The sequence below is a fragment of the Setaria italica genome, chromosome V (assembly GCF_000263155.2).
Source record: "Setaria italica strain Yugu1 chromosome V, Setaria_italica_v2.0, whole genome shotgun sequence".
In the NCBI taxonomy this organism is placed as follows: Eukaryota; Viridiplantae; Streptophyta; class Magnoliopsida; order Poales; family Poaceae; genus Setaria; species Setaria italica.
In genome coordinates this window covers 40,350,817-40,371,203 of record NC_028454.1, presented here as the reverse complement: position 1 = coordinate 40,371,203, position 20,387 = coordinate 40,350,817, and the positions used below count along the sequence as shown (strand labels likewise).

The following is a 20,387-nucleotide window of genomic DNA, read 5'->3' as shown; positions in this document are numbered from 1 at the left end:
TGCTGCTCCCCTTTCCACCCGCCCAAAAGTCTCCCACTTCGGCCGCCTCCCAGTAGCGAGAGATCGCACGGGCCAACGCGATCGGCAGACTTGGCGGACGTGCGCGGGGCCGGCGGGACCTGCTGGCAAGCGTGCCGAGCCAGGCGAAGCATGCCCGCCGGCTTGTCGCGCTGGGCTGCCGTGCCGGGGTGCCGGAGCGCAGCGCCCTCGGCTTTCGAGCGGATGCGGATTTGGGCGGTTTCGCGAGGGCATGTACGGTGCGTAGCCCGGAGTAGTCGCTGTGGGTCGGCGTGCCAGTCTGCCGCCGCTGCCACCCACACGGCAGCTTCCGCTTCCAAGCCCCCCGAGCGGCCGAACGTTTTCGACGTGCCTCGAATCCTGGCGCCGCGTAGATCAAGCTTGGGGAATGTCACCGCGATGAATTCTTTTCGTCAAAATCCTTCCCCGCTCGTATGGGAAACGTAGTGGAAAATCACAATGCTTATCATAAGAACATCGTGTTCAAATTTACTTTGGAGTTAAGAGTTCAATCCCCCCCCCCCCTCTCTCTCTCTCTCTCTACCCTAAATGCCCTATAATTGCATACTATTTGCTTTGCTACATCAGGAACAGGAATGTTCTCCATGAGAATCATAACAGGCAACACAAGGAGGATTATTCCTAATAATTGCAAGTGGCTCCTTCGCGGCAGCTTCCTCGGCAAGATTAGAGGGCCAAGACCATGCTAATAATATCCTAGCCAGTTCAAATTATTGGGTTAATAATCTAACACTCTGCCATCTTGGATTTTGGATCGCTTAGCGAAAACCATCGGAGAGATACGTCCAGAGGGAATCTATCGGGAACCAAACAAACACGTATCCAGTGAAGCAAAATACTAAAGAAAAGCCCCTCACAACGAATCAGGCGGGACCCAGGGAACATGATGCACGGTGCCATTCTTTGTCCTGAAGCTCAAATGTATTTTTTTTTCTTTTATCAAGTAGATATATTTCAGAAAAAAGGATGGGCATATACTCCATCGATAATGCTAGAACCACAAGATGTGACTAAGCATAGAAAGATGATTCATGCTACTTTTACAGATGGCCCCAAAAAATTCCAAGAATGTATTAAATTGATTTTGCACACTTAGATAGTTATACGCAACTCTACCTTAGAATGATTGTATATACAATACACGAAAAGTCTTACAATTGCATATTTATTGTATAATATTTTTCAAAAAAATATTGATTACATATGTTACGTTTGGAATCTACATAGAAATACCACAAGAATTTACATAAAACGATGCAATTGTCGTATTTTCAAAATGGGGCCGCCTTGAGCTCTGAACAGCACACAAATTTGAAAGCTCTATATAGAAGATTGTGTGTACGGTGTACCTTAGCTCAAACAGTATGCGTACTTATTTGGTACCAGTAGCCTCACTGTTCAATTCTTTTTAAAATTCAGCATTATTCAATCCCAAAGCCAGCAAGATAGCTACGACTTTGAGATGGCAGCATGGCACGACCCCCAGGTCCACTTCCACTTGGCGCGCTATATATACGCGCAGCTAGCCTCCGCCACTCCCATCATCACAAGGAGTTCCGAGTTCCAATCACCGGCAACAGCAACCCCAATCAAAGGAGCCCCCAGCTCCAGGCTCCAGCTGTGCCCACGCCCAGCGGTCGAGCGCCACCACCGCCGACGCCGACGACGACGACAGCGACATGGGCAACAGCTTGCGGTGCTGCCTGGCCTGCATGGTCCCCTGCGGCGCCCTCGACGTCGTGCGCATCGTGCACCTCAGCGGGCACGTCGACGAGTTCAGCTGCCCGGTGGCCGCGGCCTCCGTGCTCGCCGCGAACCCCAACCACACGCTCACCACGGCGTGGTCCCCCTCCGGCGCGCCCGGCTGCGCCTCCAAGAAGCTCGTCATCGTGTCGCCGGACTCCGAGCTCAAGCGCGGCCGCATCTACTTCCTCATCCCCTCAGCTACCCTGCCGGCGGACCGGAGGAGCAAGAAGCAGGGTAGCTCCAAGAAGAGCGGCGGCAGCAAGCGGCCGAGCCGCCACCACCACCACTCCAAGAAGAGCAGCGCCGGCGACACGGCGGAGCAGGACAACTACCTGAGGGAGCTGCTCTCCGAGAAGACCGCGTCGAGCGGCGGCCACCGGAGACGGCGGAGCGGCGCCCGCGTCGGCGTGTGGCGGCCGCAGCTGGAGAGCATCGTGGAGGAGGCCTCGGATTAGAGAGCTCGAAGAGCCCTCTCTTCTTCTCCTTTGGTCTCGCTTATATTCTTTTGGTTTTCTTTCTGATCTGCCGATGTGAATACCACGATCGAGGACGTGTCCCCGTCCGGCCGGTTCTCACCTCTCGATCCCCTGACGACTCTGTATTGCGATGTCCAAAGGGTTGAGCGGTCTTTAGCTCGGGAGATGAGGGGGGAAATTGTGACAAAATAAATTGTAAGAGCCCCAAACTGTACAGAGATTTGGTTGAGTTCATCCGAAATTTGAAACAAATTTGTCACCTGTTAACTTTTCTCTGTTTTAATTTCTGCCCACGTACACCAATAGAAAAACTGACATGATGGAGGGCATTCGGTGCTTTAAAGCTAAAGTAAAATGGAAAAAATTGGAAGCAAATTGCATTGCTAGCAATCATACGCACGTACTACTTCAAATTAAATACTCCTCTGGTTTATGTGCAACTTAGCTTAAATAACGTACTCAGAGAATATGCAGTGTTAAGACCAAAGACAGATCCAGGAGCAGGAAATGGAGATGAGCGTGTAGGTTCCTTCAATTATGCAAAGTTGCAAACCTTTAGCTGTTTAAAAATCTACCAGGACCTGCTTCATTTGTTCTGCCTCTGCCACCGAGTGGTGGTACGTCTTGCGTTGCCTTGACGAAGCCAACATAACATGGGGCGCCCATCGTACCCTCACAAGCCATGCATTTCGGTGTGCTCACCTCAACAGCACATGCACTCGAATGGTAATTCATAACTTACACAAAGATTCGATGAGTTCTTCTGACGCTGGCGTGCCAGATTCCTTTTAGAGGATTGCCAATGCAAATAGCCAAATACACGGAGCAGAAACTTTATCTAAAAACTACGCAGCAGAACTCTTAAGGCTAGCTGTGCCACAGGGGATGTGTCTTTGGGCCTAGAGGCTTTGTTGGGCTGAATGCACAGTTTGGCCCGTAAAAGAGAGCATTTGAAATTTGTGAAAGGGGCTAGCTGACTTGAAAATATTTACAGTCAACAAATCTGAAAGTCAAAAATGCTCTGGCCATCATCTTAAAAAAAATGTTCTGACCATGGGAGATGGTGCTCCAGCACTAAGGAAGATCAAGTTCGCACAGCACTAACATGCCGCCTCTCGGCCTCTGTTAGTCATACAGGAAAGGGTGCTAAAGAAGCATCGATCGCCCTCCTCGATTAGCTGCTATTTCTCCGACGCTTTTCGGCACACATGACGTGTTACCTCTGGAGTAGGGTACTCTAGGGAAAAAAAATTTAAGACGTGATAGCACGTTTTTCATTAAAAAGAGAAGAATTACGACCATGCAGTTTCAGAAGAAATTCCAAAGTGCAAAGTTACAAAAGTCACGACCGGCGATAAACAACATAAACACGACAAAAAAAAAAAGAAAACCACCTCACCACCACCACACAAAACACGACCTAACACAATTGAAGCCTACGGGAGAGAAAGACGCCATGAACACACGCACGTCACCAACTGTCTAACAACCAGAAACCAGCGAATGTAGAGTGAGAATGTTCTGCATGACGATGCCTCCAGGGAAGAAGTGACGACAACGCCGCCATCGTCCGTCTGTCTCCGAGGAGCAGACCAAATCTTCACCTGGCAAAAACTACTGGATTTGGTGGCCGCAATAACGCCCCCAGCGAGATGAGCTACGTCCAAGGACACAACCGTCGTTGGCCCCAGTGAATGCCCAGCAAGGCTTTAGCCAAAGGCCCCCAAAACAACCTCCGCACAGTAGACCTCCGAGGTCTGGATGATAGCCAAAGTGATGGGATAGCACCGAGTAATTCATGGTGACGACGATGAAGAACATCCGTAGGCACAGTAGAAAGGGACTGCCGTCATGATGATCGAAAAAATGACCAGGGAGCGATCAGGCGATCGAAGGGGAAGCAGGCAGGCCCACCAGAGGAGCCCACACCGAAACCCTCCCTCTTCCTAGGAACACTCGACGATGAGGTGGCGACCCGAAGCACCATTGGGAAAACGAAGAGCCATCTTCCCATTCCTCCCAGCGAAGAAGACGGTCGGAGGAGGCATGGCCCACGAGCAACAACCATTGGCAGAAAAGCGAGCAACAAGAGCGAGCGACTCACAGCGGCAGGGTGGGAGGCAACGACGCAGGGGGGGCACCTACAAGTGAAGGCAACGACCAAGAGGAGCGACTGGAGCACGACCTGTGTGCGGTGGGGTGAAGGGAGGAGGGGGAGAGGGAAGGGAAGGAGGAAGAAGGCGACTAAGACGACAAGGGGTCCTCGGCAGCCGAGGCGAGGAGGGGTAGGCCTGGCTCGGTGCAGGGGCAGCCTTGGCATGTCATCGTTGTAGCTCCGCTAGCTCGGCGTCCTCGTGGCCGTCGTCGTCGCCGGCGGCGCTCTGGCGAGTGGTAGCAGCGCCACCGCCGCCGCAAGCCGCCACCCGCATGCGGCCGCAGCGTACGCCGCCGCAGGCCGTCTCACCCCCGCGCGCCGGCGGACGCCCCGCCGGAAGGGACAACCGGTGAGGACAGCGACCAAGAGGGTGACTAGAGCACGACCAGAAGGACGCCATGGCCCCGCGTCACACCCCCAAGATGCGACCTTGAGGCGAAGGTCACGCCCCCAAGAAGCAAGTTGGAGAAGAAATGAATGGTGTTACAAGCCCTATGGATCCCATCATTGCTCCCACCAATGTGACTCTGCCTAATGAATTGTTGAGTACAGCAAGCCTAAAGAAAAAGGAGGTGGAAACCAAAACCTCGAAGCGCAAAAGAACTTGGCTTGACAAGAAGCGCAAGTGTAAAAAAAGAGGTAACAAAAAAAAAACAGTACAAAGGTGTGTGACAAGAAAAAAAAAGTTCGAAGGTTTGTGAGAAGAAAAAAGAAAAATGTTCAAAGGTATTTAAACAACACAAAATATATCAAATTCTCTCTAACTGTATTCGCTACAAAAAGTTTCAATTGTATTTAACTATTTGATTCTCTTCTATCTGATCAGTAGCAACAGACTATAAAAGTGTCAGTCGATGATGGCGCAACACTACAAAATACATGCCTAAACCATCCATCTTTACCTCAAGAAGAGATCTCTGAATCATACAGTCATCAATAGTTTCTCTCAACTATTGACGGTAATATTACAAAGTAATACATTTTCCTCTGAATTATACATGGTCATTATGTTGAATTATTTTTTTCTATTTTTCAGGGAGCAATGACAGATGGTGTTATTGGTGAATTTTAGCAGTACAGAGTTACATCTTTTGTGCATTGCATTCACAATAGCATTCCAAATCAATTTACAACACAATGTTATTGCTGAATTCTAGTAGTATGGATATTTGCAGTAGGAAGAATGCCTTTTGCCTCCTGAAACATAGTTGTTTTGGAGAATAGCTTTTGCATCTGTGGTTCAAGTATAAAGTTCAGGGAATTGTAAAGTTCATATGACCAACAATAAGGTCACATACGCCTACCGGATGCCAGAGAACAGAACATTTTGTGCATCTTTGAATTTGCAACAATCAGCAATACTTTTTATTCAATTCTATGAAAATTTACAACACAATGGTAATCTATAAAATTTGCATGATTTTGATGCTTTCGATACAACCACAATTTACACAGTTTGCAAGCTCTTGCACAAATTGCACTTTACAGGCATGCTCTGCAGACTGTACTTAGAGCATTAGAGATTGAAAAAGCTCATGGAGGTCAGCAGCCGTGTCTGCAGCTAGTCGAGTTCGAGCTTTGCATGGGTAGAAGGCGTGCAGGATGTGGGTGAGGTGGAAACGCTGCAGGGCGGCAGCGTCCATGATGGCGACGATGCTCGGTGAGGGACGGCGATGCCGAGACGCTCGACGAGGGAGCAGCGATGATGCAGCTTGCAGCGAAGGGACATCGACGAGGCAGCTCTGGGAGAGGGAATGGCGATGGCGCATCTCTGGATGTGGGGATGACGACGGCGCGGCTCTCCACGACGGGATGGCGACGGCGAGGCACTCGAGCAGAAGACGACGGTGGCGATTTCCCCTATCCATAGGGAGCTCTCGGCAGGGGCTGCCCGTTGTTTTTTTTACGCTTAACGGGCCGTGTTGTTGGGCCACACAACGTTCGAACGAGGTAGAGTGCTTGGGCTCAGCTTGCTCCGTTAGATGCCAATGAACGACAGCGATTTAGTGACTGCTGGCGGTAGTCATGGAGACCGACTTGCTGGTTCCTCGATGACTCCATCATTTCTCAGTCGTTTTCAGGGGTAGAAGAACCCCAGCAGCCTCGCGCAGCAGACGCTACTAATTTCGTCCCCAACAGTAAATTTTCAAAAATTTCGTCCCCAACGGCGTCGCAGCCAATCGGATCCTAGCACTCCTGTGCAGCTCAATCCGTCAACCGCGCCGCGCGCCCGTGCGTTGCCCCCGTAGGACTTTCGACAAATTTAGCAGCAAAAACCGACGGGGGGCTCTTCCGATATGCCCCCCGGGCGCGCCGCGCCGGCCATGTCAAATGCGACCGCGACGTGCAGGGGATCGGCGACCGAGTTGCCTGCCTCGCCGAGTTGGCTAGCGTAATCCCTCGACCGCACGCTCTGGCGCCCCGCCGAGCCGGGCCGGGCCGATCGAATCCCTCCCTGACCGGCTGACCGCATCAACGTCCTCGGAAGGGGACGGCGACGGGAGCCGCGACCGCTGCTCTGTTTGATCCAGTCCTGCATGCCACGTCACGCCACGCCGCGCCGCGCCCGTCCCATGCCCCCATCCAACGCCCAACCGAGCTGGAGGCTGGGGCGCGCCGGCGCCTAGCGAGCGGCTGCCTCCGCCCGCCGTCTGCGCCGCCCTCGCGGGCTGCTGTGGGCCTGTGGCCGCCGCGCGAGCGCTCCATTCCACCCCCCCTGCGCCTACGCGTTCGGTCCGTGACCCGGGGCGGAGCTGCGCTTGGGAACGCGCAAATCGGTTGCCGAATGGCGCAGGGCTCGTGAAAAGCTAGCCACCTCTCATCTGGCAGTGGCACCCGAGGTCCGAGGAGCAACGTGAGGAGTACCATAGGGGATGGTGTCAGTGTTTGTTGAACAGATTTTGACCTCGCTCGCCGCGTTAAATTAAGTGCGGCTGACTTTGCACGGCCTTGCTCTGTGGTTCAGAGAGACTCTCCAGAGTGCAACCGTTTGTTTTCGGACAAACGGTCGGTTAGAAACTTCAGCTGGTACTCCTGAGTTAGGTATGGAGGAACCGTGGTCAAAATCCACGGTCGAATCCTTGTACACGTTTAAAAAACTCATACATGAGGGACCAGCATGCTAAGAGCTGCTGACCGATTCTACATTTGTACTCATTGCATTTGGGCCGTGCGTACGTGCACCTGACAATGGAGGTGTAGCCGTGTAGAGACGAACCATTGGGGTGGTAAGTGCAGTTTGGCAGGGAAGCGAGATTGGTTATGTGATTGTGATAATAAGTGTTGACGTATATGAATGGATTGCTCACATTTCTTTATCATTTTAGGCTTTTGATTTGAACTAGTTCTTGCAATGTACTTTTTTTTTTTAGAAAAAACGAACAGACGTAGACGTTCACACGCACACGTACGCACACTCAACTCAGTAAGAGTTTTGTACATGCCTTAGTTAACTGATCTATGCAATCATAATATTTTGCTGATCGGTAAACCTGCTTTGCAATGTCTACGCGGCAAAAACACACCACAGCACAAGCGCGCCTAAGTGTATCAAAGGTCGATCCATTTGAATCTTGAACGATGTTCTATGATCTAAAATTCAATTCAATTTTGAATACAACATTTCCCTGCGGAAAAAAAAATCTTAGAACAAAACTGTTGATACCCCTTTTCTACCTTGTCCTGTGTCCTACACTCCTAGTATCCTACATCCTTTTCTTCCCCCTCCACGTGTTAAGGGAGGCACACCCTTTTGGCAACCACCTGCCAACATGGATGGAGTCCTCCAAACAAATAAAGAAATCTGTTCAACCCTATCCTAGATACAACAACCCTACGCAAAGAAACAATTATGGACATCACGTCATGTCTTGCCATTTCCCGCGATGTCTTTGTCCGCGGTCCTTGTTCAGTCAGTTGTACATCATCGACTGCGGGAAAAACATGTCCTCCCTGGGCTCCTCCTTGGCCCTCGACGCGTGCATGGCGTCGTTCTGCCTCTGCTGCTGCTGGTGCTGGCTCATGTACGACCCCATCGCGTTGTCGAAGCCGGACGAGAAGCCGAAGCCGCCGCTCTGTGCCGGCGCGTGGGCGCCGAGGCCGAACGAGCTCTGGCCGCCGAACCCGTACTGCTGCCCCGTCTGGTAGGCCATGGCCGGCGGCCTCACGCCGGCGGGCGCGGCGAGGTAGTTGTCCGCCGGCGGCGGCGGCGCGGGCCGGTACAGAGCCGCGGCGCTGCCCCGCGCGGCGGGCACGTCGTGGTTGTGCTTGCCCTCGTACGTGGTGATCACGGCGCGCAGGTCGTGCGACGCGCGCTCCACGTGCTTCCGCACCGGGCACCCGGCCGTCGTGCACTTGTAGTAGCTCCTGTAGCCACCAAAAGAAAATGATGATCGGTAAGCACAAACCAACACTTGCAGCGCAACAAGCACTATCATTCAACAATTAAAAAGTAAAAAAAATGTGTTTTTCGTTTTGTTCTTACCTTGGGTTGGGGTTTCCCTTCACCACCTTCTGCCCGTACTTCCTCCAGCGGTAGCCGTCATCGAGGATGTCGATGTCGCTCATGGTCTGGACAACGACCCTCGGCTCGCGCACCGTGCGGTTGCCGGCCATGGAGATCCCCTCGCCGTCACCGTCTTTCCTCCTGACAAAAGCAAAAGGGATTCAATTCCACTTGTGTTCGAATAAACAACGCAGCAGAGACAACTTGGCGCGAAGACTTTTTGTAACCGGGAACTCACCATCTCTTGGAATCCGGCTCGTCCTCGTCGAACTCGTCGCCGCCGGCGTTCCCGGCCCGCGGCGAGCCCGCGCCTGCCTCGTCGTCCCCGAACGACGCCGACGAGTTCTCGGGCGTCGCGACGGGCGTGCCTCCGAACGAGTGCTCCGACGCGTCGCCGCCGCCCTGCAGCAGCAGCTGCGCTGCCGCGCTGGAGTTCCTGCGCGTGTTCTGCGGCTTGGCGTGGTTGTGCGTGCCCTTGTACACGATCTCGGTGATCTGGCCGTCCAGCGACCGCTCCACCTTCTTCTTGGTTGGGCAGCTCGGGAAGGTGCACTTGTAGTAGCTGCGCGGGTTCTCGCTCCCCTTCACCTGCTTCTGCCCGTACTTGCGCCAGTTGTACCCGTCGTCCGACGACCGCCTCTGCGACTGCGCCTGGCTGTACCCGCCGCCGCTCGCCGGAACGTGCGCCACGATCGCGCCGGCGTCCGACGACCCCGCCTGGAACGGCCCGCCGTAGGCCGCCTGGTTGGAGCCCGCGTCCATGCCTTGTTGCTGCTGGTAGCCCCATGGCTGCTGCTGCTGACTTCTGTATGCATCTTCACCCTGAAGTGTTGCAAAGTATATTAGTACGATTTTATCTTTGACGATTATAGTACAAACAAAAAGATTACGAGATCATGACATGATGTTACCCCGAGTGTTGTTTTATAGTTGTGTGCTTAGTTAACAAATTAGTCTAGGATACTATGCTAGCAGTAGTCCATTTTGGACAAAGTCAGCTAGGAACCCACGAGAGGGTGACAGCAGAGTGGATGAAATGGATGGATGGTGATCTCACCAGTGGGGCCGCCGGTGGGACCGGTGGCTGCTGGAAGGTCGTCGTCGTCCGCACGGCCTCTTCGGTCGTCGGCGCCGTCTGGAACGAGAAGTCCGGGTACGACTGCCTCTGCTCCTCCTTGGCGCCTTGCTCCGCGCCCTGCGGCGACAGCCAGCTGAACTGCTGCGAGGCGAATGCGTTCGTCGTCGGCGACGGGAAGATCTGGAACGTGCAAAGCGCATCAGCATTCCACGTAGCAACGACATGTGGTGCAGCGCGACAAGTCAAAGCCCCACGGCCGCGCGACCACACCCCACGCAGAAATGGCGAAGGCAATGGCGGCGCGGGCTTTGATGGGGTTCTTCCGTGCTTACTTACACTGGAGGTGAGGAGGGCCGGCGAGTCGAGGAAGTCGGCGGGGTTCAGGCCGCCGGGGATGTTGAAGAAGGACGACGGCGACACCGGCGGCGGAGACAGCGGCAGGGACGGCGGGGTCATGGCCTTGTACCTCGACGCCCCGCCGGCCGCGCCCGCGGAGCCCCCAAGCATGTCCGTGAAGCTCGTGCTCGCGAACGAGAACGAGCCGGGCCTCGAGTTCGCCGGCGCCTCGATGCTCCCGGACGACGAGGTGGTCATCGGGGGTCGACCGAACAAAGCTCAAGAAAGTCACAGCTCTGGATCGATCAATCCCGCGGCGGCGCTCTGCGACGATTGGTCGCGCGTGTGTGTGGAGGTGTCGCGTCGTGTTCGGCGTGTACGTCCGGGCTGGCCGGCACGTTGGAGGAGGACGATGAGGTGGGAGAGGAGGAGGTGGAGCGAACGAACGAGAGCTAGCTGCCTTGGATTGTTTGGACGGAGTTGCGCGGGGGCTATATAGGCTTGGAAACTTTGACTGTTGACCGGTCAAAGCTCGTGGTGTTTGACTGGCGGCGCGCGCTGGCCAGGCCAGCCTCGCGACGGGGTGACGCGAGCGATACCCACCAGTAGCAGCGCGCACCGTGGCCGCGCGGCGGCGACGTGGCTGCTGCCGTGTGAGGCGGGTGCGCGGGCGGGGTAGGGTTTCGGGTGAGAGGTTGAGTTGGTGGTCACGAACTGGTTCTTTGACCTGCTCAAACGTCCAATGGTATTGTGGGGATCAGATGGACGACTGTGATTCAATTAAACAATTTTTCTTTAAATTCGAAGTTTATTACCGATCTAAGCTCGTGATGAAAAGATTCATGAATTATGGAACTGATTCGGCTTTAATTATTTGAAGGATGTGCGTGTGCATGATCAATGACCGTGAGTTTATGGTTCTTTCTTCAGTTGCTTTCAAGAGCTGGGCATTTGAAATTAGAGAGTGTTTTACGGTAACGGGGATTTTGCTAAACTTAGAGCCATTGGATTAAACCATTTAATTTAGATGATCGAGAGATAATAACTTTTTTCGGGCTATTGAAAATTGTCAAACGATTCTTATTCTTTTATGAATTTCTTCCTTAATCAGAATGAACCTAGTAAGCGGAATTAAGTTCTTTGACCTTTTTCCCTGTTTCTTTTCACTACTCGGTAAACTGCATAGTGCCATAAGCAGATTAGTATGCGCATGTTAGGTAAAGCTTTTCTGAAGCTAGTAAGATTTAAGGCTGTATCGTGTTGAAAAATGACATATACGCAATGAAATTCAGTAGCCGTGGACGAAGTGACGAAGCAATGAAGCAGCAAAGAGCAGAGTAACACACAACCACATCCGGTCCAATTCAGATGTCGTTTAGAATGCGTTCGAGATGCATGGGTTCGGCGCCAAATAGGGGCTATGGCTCAACCCGGTGAAGTTAGGCACAAATTCAGGCGCCTCCTGGGCCACGGGCCATATCGATGATCTCCTTGAAAATGATTACGCATTCAGCAGGCATGTGATTCTTGAGAAGCGGCGCTACTGCATGCGAGGCATGTGATCTGGGAGGTGTATAGGCGTGTTCAATTTGCGCGAAAACCTTCCTCGACAGCATGGTTTTGATTGGTAGGCATGTGTTTCCTGCCTTCCTGGGAAGGCTAGCTAGGATCCGTCCGGACTCCAAATTCAGTGCTCCGTGATATGATGAGCTGGGAGACTGGTAGGAAATCCAGCAATCCAATGCACTTGTCATGCATGAGAGTAAACACGTGACTAGTGTCATCACTGATCATGCCACTATTTTTTTCACCGTCTTATATCGGTATTCTTAATTGGAAGCTGTTTTTTTAGATATTAATTGGAAGCTGTTTTGAAGCCTCTTGATTCTCACGGGATGCTGTAGGGAAAAAAAATAGAAATGCTAAAAACACAAAGCATCCTACCATTGATTTTGTAGGTCGACAATCATTGGATACAATTTACATCTAAATTACTCGCCTCTGCCCCTCTAAAAATAGCTAAACTAACCCTAATTTGCATATAAATTACCCATTTTGCCACTATGAAAAATAACTAAACCGGCCCCTAATCTACATCTAAATTACCTATATCTCTTTATTAAAATAATCTGAATTAGCTTCCAAATGCGCACCTAAACACACATTTCTTTCATTAATAACCAAACTACCTCTATGCATCCTAATTACATATTTCTACCGAACAACTAAAAAATCCAGCTAAAAGTACAAATACATAAGTGTGTTGCCATGCAAACCAAGTATACATGTATGCACTGAGCAACGGACAATATCCAAATTCATGGTTTAGCAATCATGACCTTAGGCCTTGTATAGGAAGCAGTGGATTGAAGTGGAACGAAAGGAATTGAGTCTAAATGAATTAATCTCCCCTCCAATCCCTCCAATTCCACTTCAGTTCACTACTATCCAAACAAAAGCCTTAAAGAGTCGCATACGTACCATTGGCGGTCATGGTTGGTGTAAAATCATATTTATACTCCATGACAACATTTATCATAAGCTTCCTTTAGATAACCTTACTATATTTTGCCAAAAACAATATAATAGATAATTTAGCTATAAGAAGTCCATTTTTTTAAAAAAGAAAAGTATATGACTACACTCATAGCTCTTTTATAGAGGAAATCAGATATCTCAGGCACCACATGCAGGCTGAAATGCTTGTTTATGTCACTGTATTGGACCTAGATTCTAGATTATAAAAAATCAAAATAGAAGGTTAGGAATAATGATACAATAAATGCAGCAGGCGATATCATTTTCTTTGACACGTATGTAACACACACACACGCACATATCAAAATTGGTAAACCAAATATTGATTTTTTAATTAGCTGTGGACACTAAATTTATGCAGAAACTTTAAACACTCTTAAAATTACTGTACCACGGGTTGATATGCCATTGTTTTTTAATCCTCCGTGCTGAGAAAAGAAGTTCCCGTGATGGTTACTGCTGGCGAGCGGTTCTTAGCAGAAGACCATTCTTCAGCGCGACCAAGTCGCCAGGACAAAACAAAACGCCGTTCTTTGTGCAACTTTTGCAGCAAACGCCCACCCCCCGCCCCCCACCCCCGGCGAACCAACTAACGGCAGTACGGCACCAGGTAGGTATCTCACTCCACTCGCAAATTGTTTAACGATACAGACTCGCATGTGACCGGCACGCGATTATCCTAGAGTTTTCGGCGTCAGATGCTAAAGAGGCAGCAATCCTTTCGTCCTGCCTTTAAAAAAAAATTCACTCCGTTTTGGTGGCCGTAGACTGATGGGTCCACGGGCTGACGTTTCTATGCGGTGTTTGGTGAGCAGTGAGGCAGCTGTTCCGTGCGGTGCTGCAAGCCTGCAAAGAGCTCCTCTCCTCTCTGAGCTCCATGACCCCAACCATCCCCTGGTGTCCTCTGGACAGACTCCTCCGTCGTCTCTTTGCTAGAAAAAGTAAGATTTGTGGAAGCTTCTCCAATCTAGCTCCATGCTGCTTGGAAGGTGTGTGTTACCCATTGGATTACTGTAAGTGTCCAGGGGAGATGCTACAGCTCTTTTTATGGGAACCAGTCCATGTTTCTGAATGTTCTAATGGCTCCCCTTTTTCACTCGTCTGAATTCAGTAGCCTGTCTCTTCAGAAATGGACTAGAATGAAGTTCAGAAACCTGAACGAAGTGGCACGGTGGTAACTGACTGGCTGAGTAGTTCGTGCTCGTACTCGGTCAAGGATCTGTTGTTTTCGGTCCACTGTGCACGCCGATGCAAGCGCATGCGTCGCTGCACAAGGTAGCTTGCGTCTTGTGGATTCTGCTTCTGCACCGTCGCGTAAAACAACAGCACCTGAACGCGTTCTTCTTCGTTCTTTATGCAACGTGTTTGCTAAGGAAAGACGTAACTGCTGACAAGAGAAGCGAGACCTGAGGCCTACGTACGCTTGCAGAGTACGCGATGTTATCATCATGTTCAGCTCTGATAATGAACACCCATGTGTACTACGGAGTATGTTTATTAGCGAGACTTGAGGCCTACGCGTACAGAGTACGCGGTGACACACATGTTTGCGTAGTTGTAGGCCACCTCGTTAGTTAGTTTTTTTTGCTGTTATTATCCTATTTTATTTGCTTTCAAATTCAAATCAGCTCGACTGAATGGGGTTTGGGCTGACCCAATGGCTAAGGCACAAAAGCAAAACCTGCATAATCCCTAGTTAGAGCTGGAACATGTCAGGTACTGGCAGGTCTCCCAAGCGTTGAGAACGGTGACATTCCAACCTAGTTCTTCCATGACTCCATGTAAACAAGGGATTGAATCCTATTAAATGCCAACACCTTGGAAATGAAGCAAATGCATCAAACATATCAAATCAAGGGTTGATTTTTCCTCGCGACGGTGCGGAGAAAAGTTTCCCGGAAGATGCCTCCCGAGTCCCGACCGGAGACAAGATCGGAGCATCGCACTGCAGTACCGCCATCGCCAGCCCTAGCCCTGCTGTGTCGCATCGCAAGAACGAGCGGACGTTCGGGTCACTTGTTCCTGCCCACGAGGACGAACGGCGGCCGGCGTGTTGTCAATTCGACCGTACGCGGACTCTCCAGCCTGCCCGCCGTTCATCTGCTAGCGCCTAGCAGCTCGTCACTGCACCGACTGATGCTGATGCCTCGCCAGCCGCTCCTCGTTTCTTCTCCCACAAGCAGGCGCCGATCGCTGTTAGTTGTCTTGTTGCTGTCTCCACTGCCCAGCTTGCCTGCCACTGGGCCCTTGTTTAGTTCACTCCCAACTCACAATTTTGGCACTGTACAAAAAGAAGATTCCCCATCACATCAAACTTGCGGTATATGCATAGAGTACTAAATGTAGACGAAATTAAAAACTAATTGTACAGTTTTGTTGTACTTTGCGAGACGAATCTTTTGAGCCTAATTAGTCAATGTTTGGACAATAATTCACAAATACAAACGAAACGCTACAATATGCTACAGTGCTGTAACAGTAATTTGGCACCTCCAAACTTTAGCAACTAAACAAGGCCTGGGTAGCGCCTGCTACTGTAACAGAGTATAACAGGCACGTGCTTCTCCATCTCCTTCTCTTCAGTTTCTATTAAACACTGCGATACGGCACTCGTTATGACTTGTGAATGAATAATGATTGATGGATTGAACAGTTTTGGGAAAGTTCCGATATGGTTTGCGAATTGCATGGACAGCGTTCACGCGGCAACATCTGACGAGTCTGGCATGGCAACGGCACCCAAGCGGAACTGTTCAAACGGATGACCGAGCGATCTTCTGAACCAGGATGAGCAGCGGCCGTGACACGCGGGGAAGAAGAAGAATGCAGGGCGGTGAGCCTGTAACTGTCAGCAAACAGCAGGAGCAAGCAGCGTGGTTCCACGAGACCACGACGCAGCGGTCTTTCACCGAATGTCGGGGGAACCGAGGCAGGCAGGTCAGCCGATCGCAGATTCGCAGGGCTGGATCAACGTCTGGGGAGCGGAAATGGTCAAGGAGTGCTACTCCTTGGCACGGTCATTAGGCAACCTGGTTGACACGTTCTCAAATCGGCAGGTTTATCATGCACGTATGACCTGTGAGAACGTAAACAAGTTGGTACGATTTGCATCAAGCAACTGCGCATAGCAGTAACCGGCTTTTCACAGCATGCGTGTCTGCTTATTTCTACATCTGCAGTGTATGAAGCTCCTGGTACACAAGCAAAGCAGACTAACTAATACTACTTGCTAGTAATTTGCTAGATGATAACTCAAGTTACCGGTGGTAAGTACTAACTAGCTAGCTAAATGATTGTCAGAGTGGGGCTGAGAAAACCATCAACCATCAGCTCTCAATCTTCCGCCCAGCAGGTTGCCGTCTTCCCAATCTTGTGGAGAGCCTTGACGACTTCCTCCGATGTAACGTTTCCTGTCACGGTGACCTTGTTTATCTCCGTCTCGAGCTGATAGCTCTCCATATCTGCACCACCCATTTGTGCACAGTTAGATACTTAGATGACTGAAAGTGAATGATTGTATGGTATGGGGAGAAGAACTGAGTTGACCACAGGCTTACCGTCGATCGTTTTTATGGCCTTCTTAATCGCCTTGATGCACCTTTCACAGTGCATTCCAACCTTCAGCTCCACAACCTGTGCCCAAAGATGACTTTCAGACTCGAGTTTGTCGTGCATATCAGCATATATACAAGCATGATATACTTCCAAGATTCAAGTAGTTCAGGTAACAAACAAAAGGGCCGGTTGCAACTTACAGCCATGGTTTCCAGAGAGTTGCTGTGCACAAACTCCTCAAACAGCTTTCAAATAGAAGATGTCCATCTCTCTGCATCCTGGAGCATATATAGCTGCATCCGAACCTTTCTCTTTCATGCAAGCAACTCCTACTTTTGTTCTCCACCGTGAAAAATAAAGCATGCACTTTACAATAGTTCATGGGGTCAGGCATTTCACACTTAAAGGAGCACTCCATACAGCCAACGGCTATGATATAGGAATAGGGTAGATAAGAATCTCCTTTTTGTCTTTTGAACTGTCTCCAACCAATTAAGTTACTGATTACATTAGAGGAGTTACATAATTGCTCTATAAGAGGCTTAAACCTGATATTGATATAGCGACCAAACATTATAAAATGGAGAATTTTTCTCTCTCTTGACATTGTAAGCTTGAAATAGGTAACATCTGGTATAAACATAACGGTTTTTTTTACATCTATTAGCTAAATGACTAACTAAACAGGAATGGACAACAAAAGAGCATAGTGCTGAAAGGTGGTGTCAATCAAAGAAGAAGAATGACTTGGCTACTTTTGAACACCACAACTCAAATCATCCTTTAGCAGTGGGTTCGCTTTTGAGCTGGATGCTACCATTCGCCACAACTTCTGAATCAGTTCCTTCCCTCTCCCCACATTCTATTACTGGTTGGGTGGGTGGGATCATTTCACCATCTGCCGTGAGTTTGACATTGATACCATTCCCTTCTTCTACTCCCATAGAGACCGGCGATTCCGTCACAAATATAAATTCTGGTCCGCTCTCCACATCAACACCATCCATCAGTTTCTTATAGAATTTCCCATCCTTAGCATCATATAGGTTCCCTGTGCGCACCTCCTGCGCAAGAGCGCATGGCCAGCAGAACAGCCACTGCACATAGTCTGTCAACGATGCTGATCCACAGAACCACCTGCTTCTGGGCAGCCCAAATGTCTTCCTCATCTGGATCCTCCAGAAACCCCCATATAGCAGGCCAAAGAAACACAGGATAATCCCCGCAGCACCAATGAAATCACCTAGGATGTAGCTGTGGATGTTCATCGCTGTGATGTTGAACAACCAGAATGGCGTGACACACAGCAGCAGGAACGTGAATGTGTGCACATACATGTTGCCAAACCCAAGTCGCTCCATGTTCCAGCCGAACACACAGAACGTGAAGAGGAAAGAAAGGTAGCAAGCTGTGGGGTCCTCGCTGCAATCAAACAGCCCACCTGCCCACGCGGGATTGCTCACCACTGTTCTTGTTTCTGATGACTCGACAAGAACTGCGTCCAGTACTTTGGTTTCTTCATCAGACACAGCCTCATAGTCTCTGCCAAGAGGGCTGTACACTGCATACACTCCAGCAAGAACCGGTGCAGCAATGCCTAGGACGAAGAAGAAGTTGTCAGCAAACTCAGAGCGTGATTTGCTGGGGTAGGCCCAGTAGAGGCTACAGTCGGCATACTGGGAGATGCAAGTGATGTGGAGGAGAAACACCACAAAGGATATGTGTGCTCGCTCATTGGGACGGCGTGCCACATTCTTGCAATAATATTTTCTGAGCTCGGCTGCATCCTCGGGCTGCCACCGGTAGAGGAGAACAGTATGGTGGATTAGTTTTGGGTGCTCGTATATGCTCAAGAGGGTGAAGAGGGCGTTAAGGATTTGATTGTCAATCTCTATCCATTGGTTTCTTAAGGACTTGGAAGGGAATGCATCATTCAGCAGTCCTAACAGAAGCAAGATTAACATGGCACCAGCAACACCAACACAGAGCAGCCATATTAGGAGAGCCATGTGCATAGGATGCTTGAGCCATTTCTTGCATATAGTGAAAACTGAACCCCAGTTGATTGTTCTGATGAAGTGAACGTGAAGGTTGCCGCGGATGCTAGAGGATGGCAGCCGAAATTTTATCAATGGCGAACAAAGTTTGATCTTCTTTATCCATTGCACCGAGGGAGTGGCCTTAAGGAAATCAAGAATCCGTTGTTCATGACGGGCCGTCCCTTGCACTAGTCCATCATCAAGAATAGGAACCGAGATACCGTATCCAGTCAAAATTGGTGAATTTGGATCTGAATATGGCACATTTTCTATATCATCTTCGGAGGTGTTCTGAGCCATCTACGATGTGACTGAGACTTGTAGGTATGCAAATTGCAAGGGCATTGGATGATCAACTTGAAGCAGCTTGTTAAAGAAATGACGGCCTCTGTTGCGTATGTGAAAAAAGAAGCGGGTTAGAATACTGCATATGACTTGAGGTAGGCTGAATATGCGCAAAACATAACTGCAAGACAACATTACAAACGGTACATAGACCAGTAGAAGTGTAGAACTAGAATAGGCGTAGGATGTTACCAACATAACATGGGACTAGCAACTACTGCATTCAGCAAGTCTAGTCAAGTTTATGCCATTCGATCTATCCTAGTTTTCTCCGCAAGATCGGCAAAAGTGGGAGAATCTGCTGAGTTACACATCCAAAGCATAGGCACAAAAGAGAAGAGTACCAAATCTAATAATCTCACACAAACTGATTATAGATGCATACCCATGGTGCGGATGAACATACCTCTGTACCTATTAGAGGAGGTAAACCAGAGCAAGAAGTCCCCTCGAAAGAATCAGAGGGAAAGCTGTCAGACTGATCAGAACCCGCAGCGCAGCAGACCCCCGAGGATCATGCAAGCTACTCGCGATGAACTGGTGTTGTGGAGGGGAAAGTGGCAGGCAGGGCAGCGAATTGAGCATTTGAGCCTCAATTCTTGAAGAATGGCACCGAATTCCAGTCAAGCAAACGGAAGCTGGCGACTTCAATTCCTTGGACGGCACAGCTCCGGCAACTGTCACATCCCCGTGAAAGTCCTCCACGAACAAAGCGGGTGGGCAGCTTCACACATCTGACGTCACTCGAAAGCAACGCCGACGAAGTGGTTCCTGCGCGCGTGTGTCCAAGGTAAGCAAGCAGGTCAATTTTGGGAGGCGTGGTGTCACTGTGTTGTGGTGCGGAGTGTGCTCACGAAGCAATGTTCTCCGGTCAGACGAAACCGGCGGGCGTTGAAGGCGGGGGAAAGGTACCTGAGGAAGCCCGCCGCCGTACCTCCGCGAGGCCGCACCGAAAGATTGACCGTCAGGTAGGAGGGCGCGCGTCCCCAAGATCCACTTGCTATCTAGAGACTGTCCTGCTGCTGTGACGAGGCATGGAGACAAGTGAGGGAAATGCGGAGCCTGGGGGTAGACCGAGAAGAGATGGAGGATTGGGGCACATGCGCGCACCTCGAAGCCTCCGATTCTCATTTCTCAAAGACTCCGCGGCGAATCTTGTCGGTCATCGTCCTCAACGACCAGGGTCGCGGATTCCCCAATGCAGGGCAGTTGCGCTGGAGGGGAGGAGCCGAGAAAGCCGGAGGGAGAATTTCCCCGTCGACTCTTTTCCCCATGGGCTGGGCTAGTCTGTTTTATTCCGGGCGGGGTGGGCTAGACTGTTTAACGGCCCAAGTATGAGCCCAGATCTGAATCCTTTGGTCGCAGGCTAGTCCAATGCAGAGTCATATACTCTCCATACTAAGATAACTATCGCCTTTTAAGTCCAGATCATAGAGTCGCAATGAATAATACTCCTAAAATGTGTGAGCTAAGTGCCTAAAATGTCAAAATGTGTGAGACAATCCGAAGTAGAGGTGCAAAACTGCAAATTGACACCTCTAAGAGTCACCACTGGATTCTATTTTGTTGAATTAAC

General features: G+C 50.3%; 3 protein-coding genes across 7 annotated transcripts; 1 reads left to right on the top strand and 2 right to left on the bottom strand.

Moving 5' to 3' along the window:
• Positions 1-1,594: 1,594 nt before the first annotated feature.
• On the top strand, positions 1,595-2,528 carry LOC101783137. The gene has a single exon (XM_004970365.3). It carries the CDS (start codon positions 1,719-1,721, stop codon positions 2,238-2,240), a length of 522 nt encoding a protein of 173 aa, XP_004970422.1. The 5' UTR covers positions 1,595-1,718; the 3' UTR covers positions 2,241-2,528.
• A 5,452-nt stretch (positions 2,529-7,980) lies between these two features.
• Positions 7,981-10,791, bottom strand: LOC101782717 (WRKY transcription factor WRKY24). Its single transcript, XM_004970364.4, has 5 exons — positions 10,335-10,791; positions 9,978-10,178; positions 9,159-9,742; positions 8,900-9,061; positions 7,981-8,781 (listed from the first exon to the last, which is right to left on the bottom strand). Exons 1-5 carry the CDS (start codon positions 10,590-10,592, stop codon positions 8,328-8,330), a joined length of 1,659 nt encoding a protein of 552 aa, XP_004970421.3. The 5' UTR covers positions 10,593-10,791; the 3' UTR covers positions 7,981-8,327.
• Positions 10,792-16,866: 6,075 nt separating this feature from the next.
• Positions 16,867-20,059, bottom strand: LOC101780833. Of its 5 annotated transcripts, none has more exons than XM_004970361.4 (4): positions 19,922-20,059; positions 19,666-19,830; positions 19,218-19,582; positions 16,867-18,854 (listed from the first exon to the last, which is right to left on the bottom strand). In XM_004970361.4, exon 4 carries the CDS (start codon positions 18,764-18,766, stop codon positions 17,204-17,206), a length of 1,563 nt encoding a protein of 520 aa, XP_004970418.1. In that variant the 5' UTR covers positions 18,767-18,854; positions 19,218-19,582; positions 19,666-19,830; positions 19,922-20,059; the 3' UTR covers positions 16,867-17,203. The 5 variants fall into 5 exon arrangements, with proteins under 5 accessions (XP_004970418.1, XP_004970416.1, XP_022682954.1 ...); XM_004970359.4 differs by having other exon boundaries at positions 19,724-19,830; XM_022827219.1 differs by having other exon boundaries at positions 19,666-19,833; positions 19,922-20,045.
• Between the last annotated feature and the right edge of the window lie 328 nt (positions 20,060-20,387).

Excerpts from the sequence above, each read along its gene's own strand:
- LOC101783137 (XM_004970365.3), top strand. The coding sequence starts at position 1,719 with ATGGGCAACAGCTTGCGGTGCTGCCTGGCCTGCATGGTCCCCTGCGGC.
- LOC101782717 (XM_004970364.4), bottom strand. The coding sequence starts at position 10,592 with ATGACCACCTCGTCGTCCGGGAGCATCGAGGCGCCGGCGAACTCGAGG. Across the intron at positions 10,179-10,334 it reads CGGCCCTCCTCACCTCCAGT|ATCTTCCCGTCGCCGACGAC; the intron begins GTAAGTAAGCAC and ends TGCACGTTCCAG. Across the intron at positions 9,743-9,977 it reads TCCCACCGGCGGCCCCACTG|GGTGAAGATGCATACAGAAG; the intron begins GTGAGATCACCA and ends GCAACACTTCAG.
- LOC101780833 (XM_004970361.4), bottom strand. The coding sequence starts at position 18,766 with ATGGCTCAGAACACCTCCGAAGATGATATAGAAAATGTGCCATATTCA.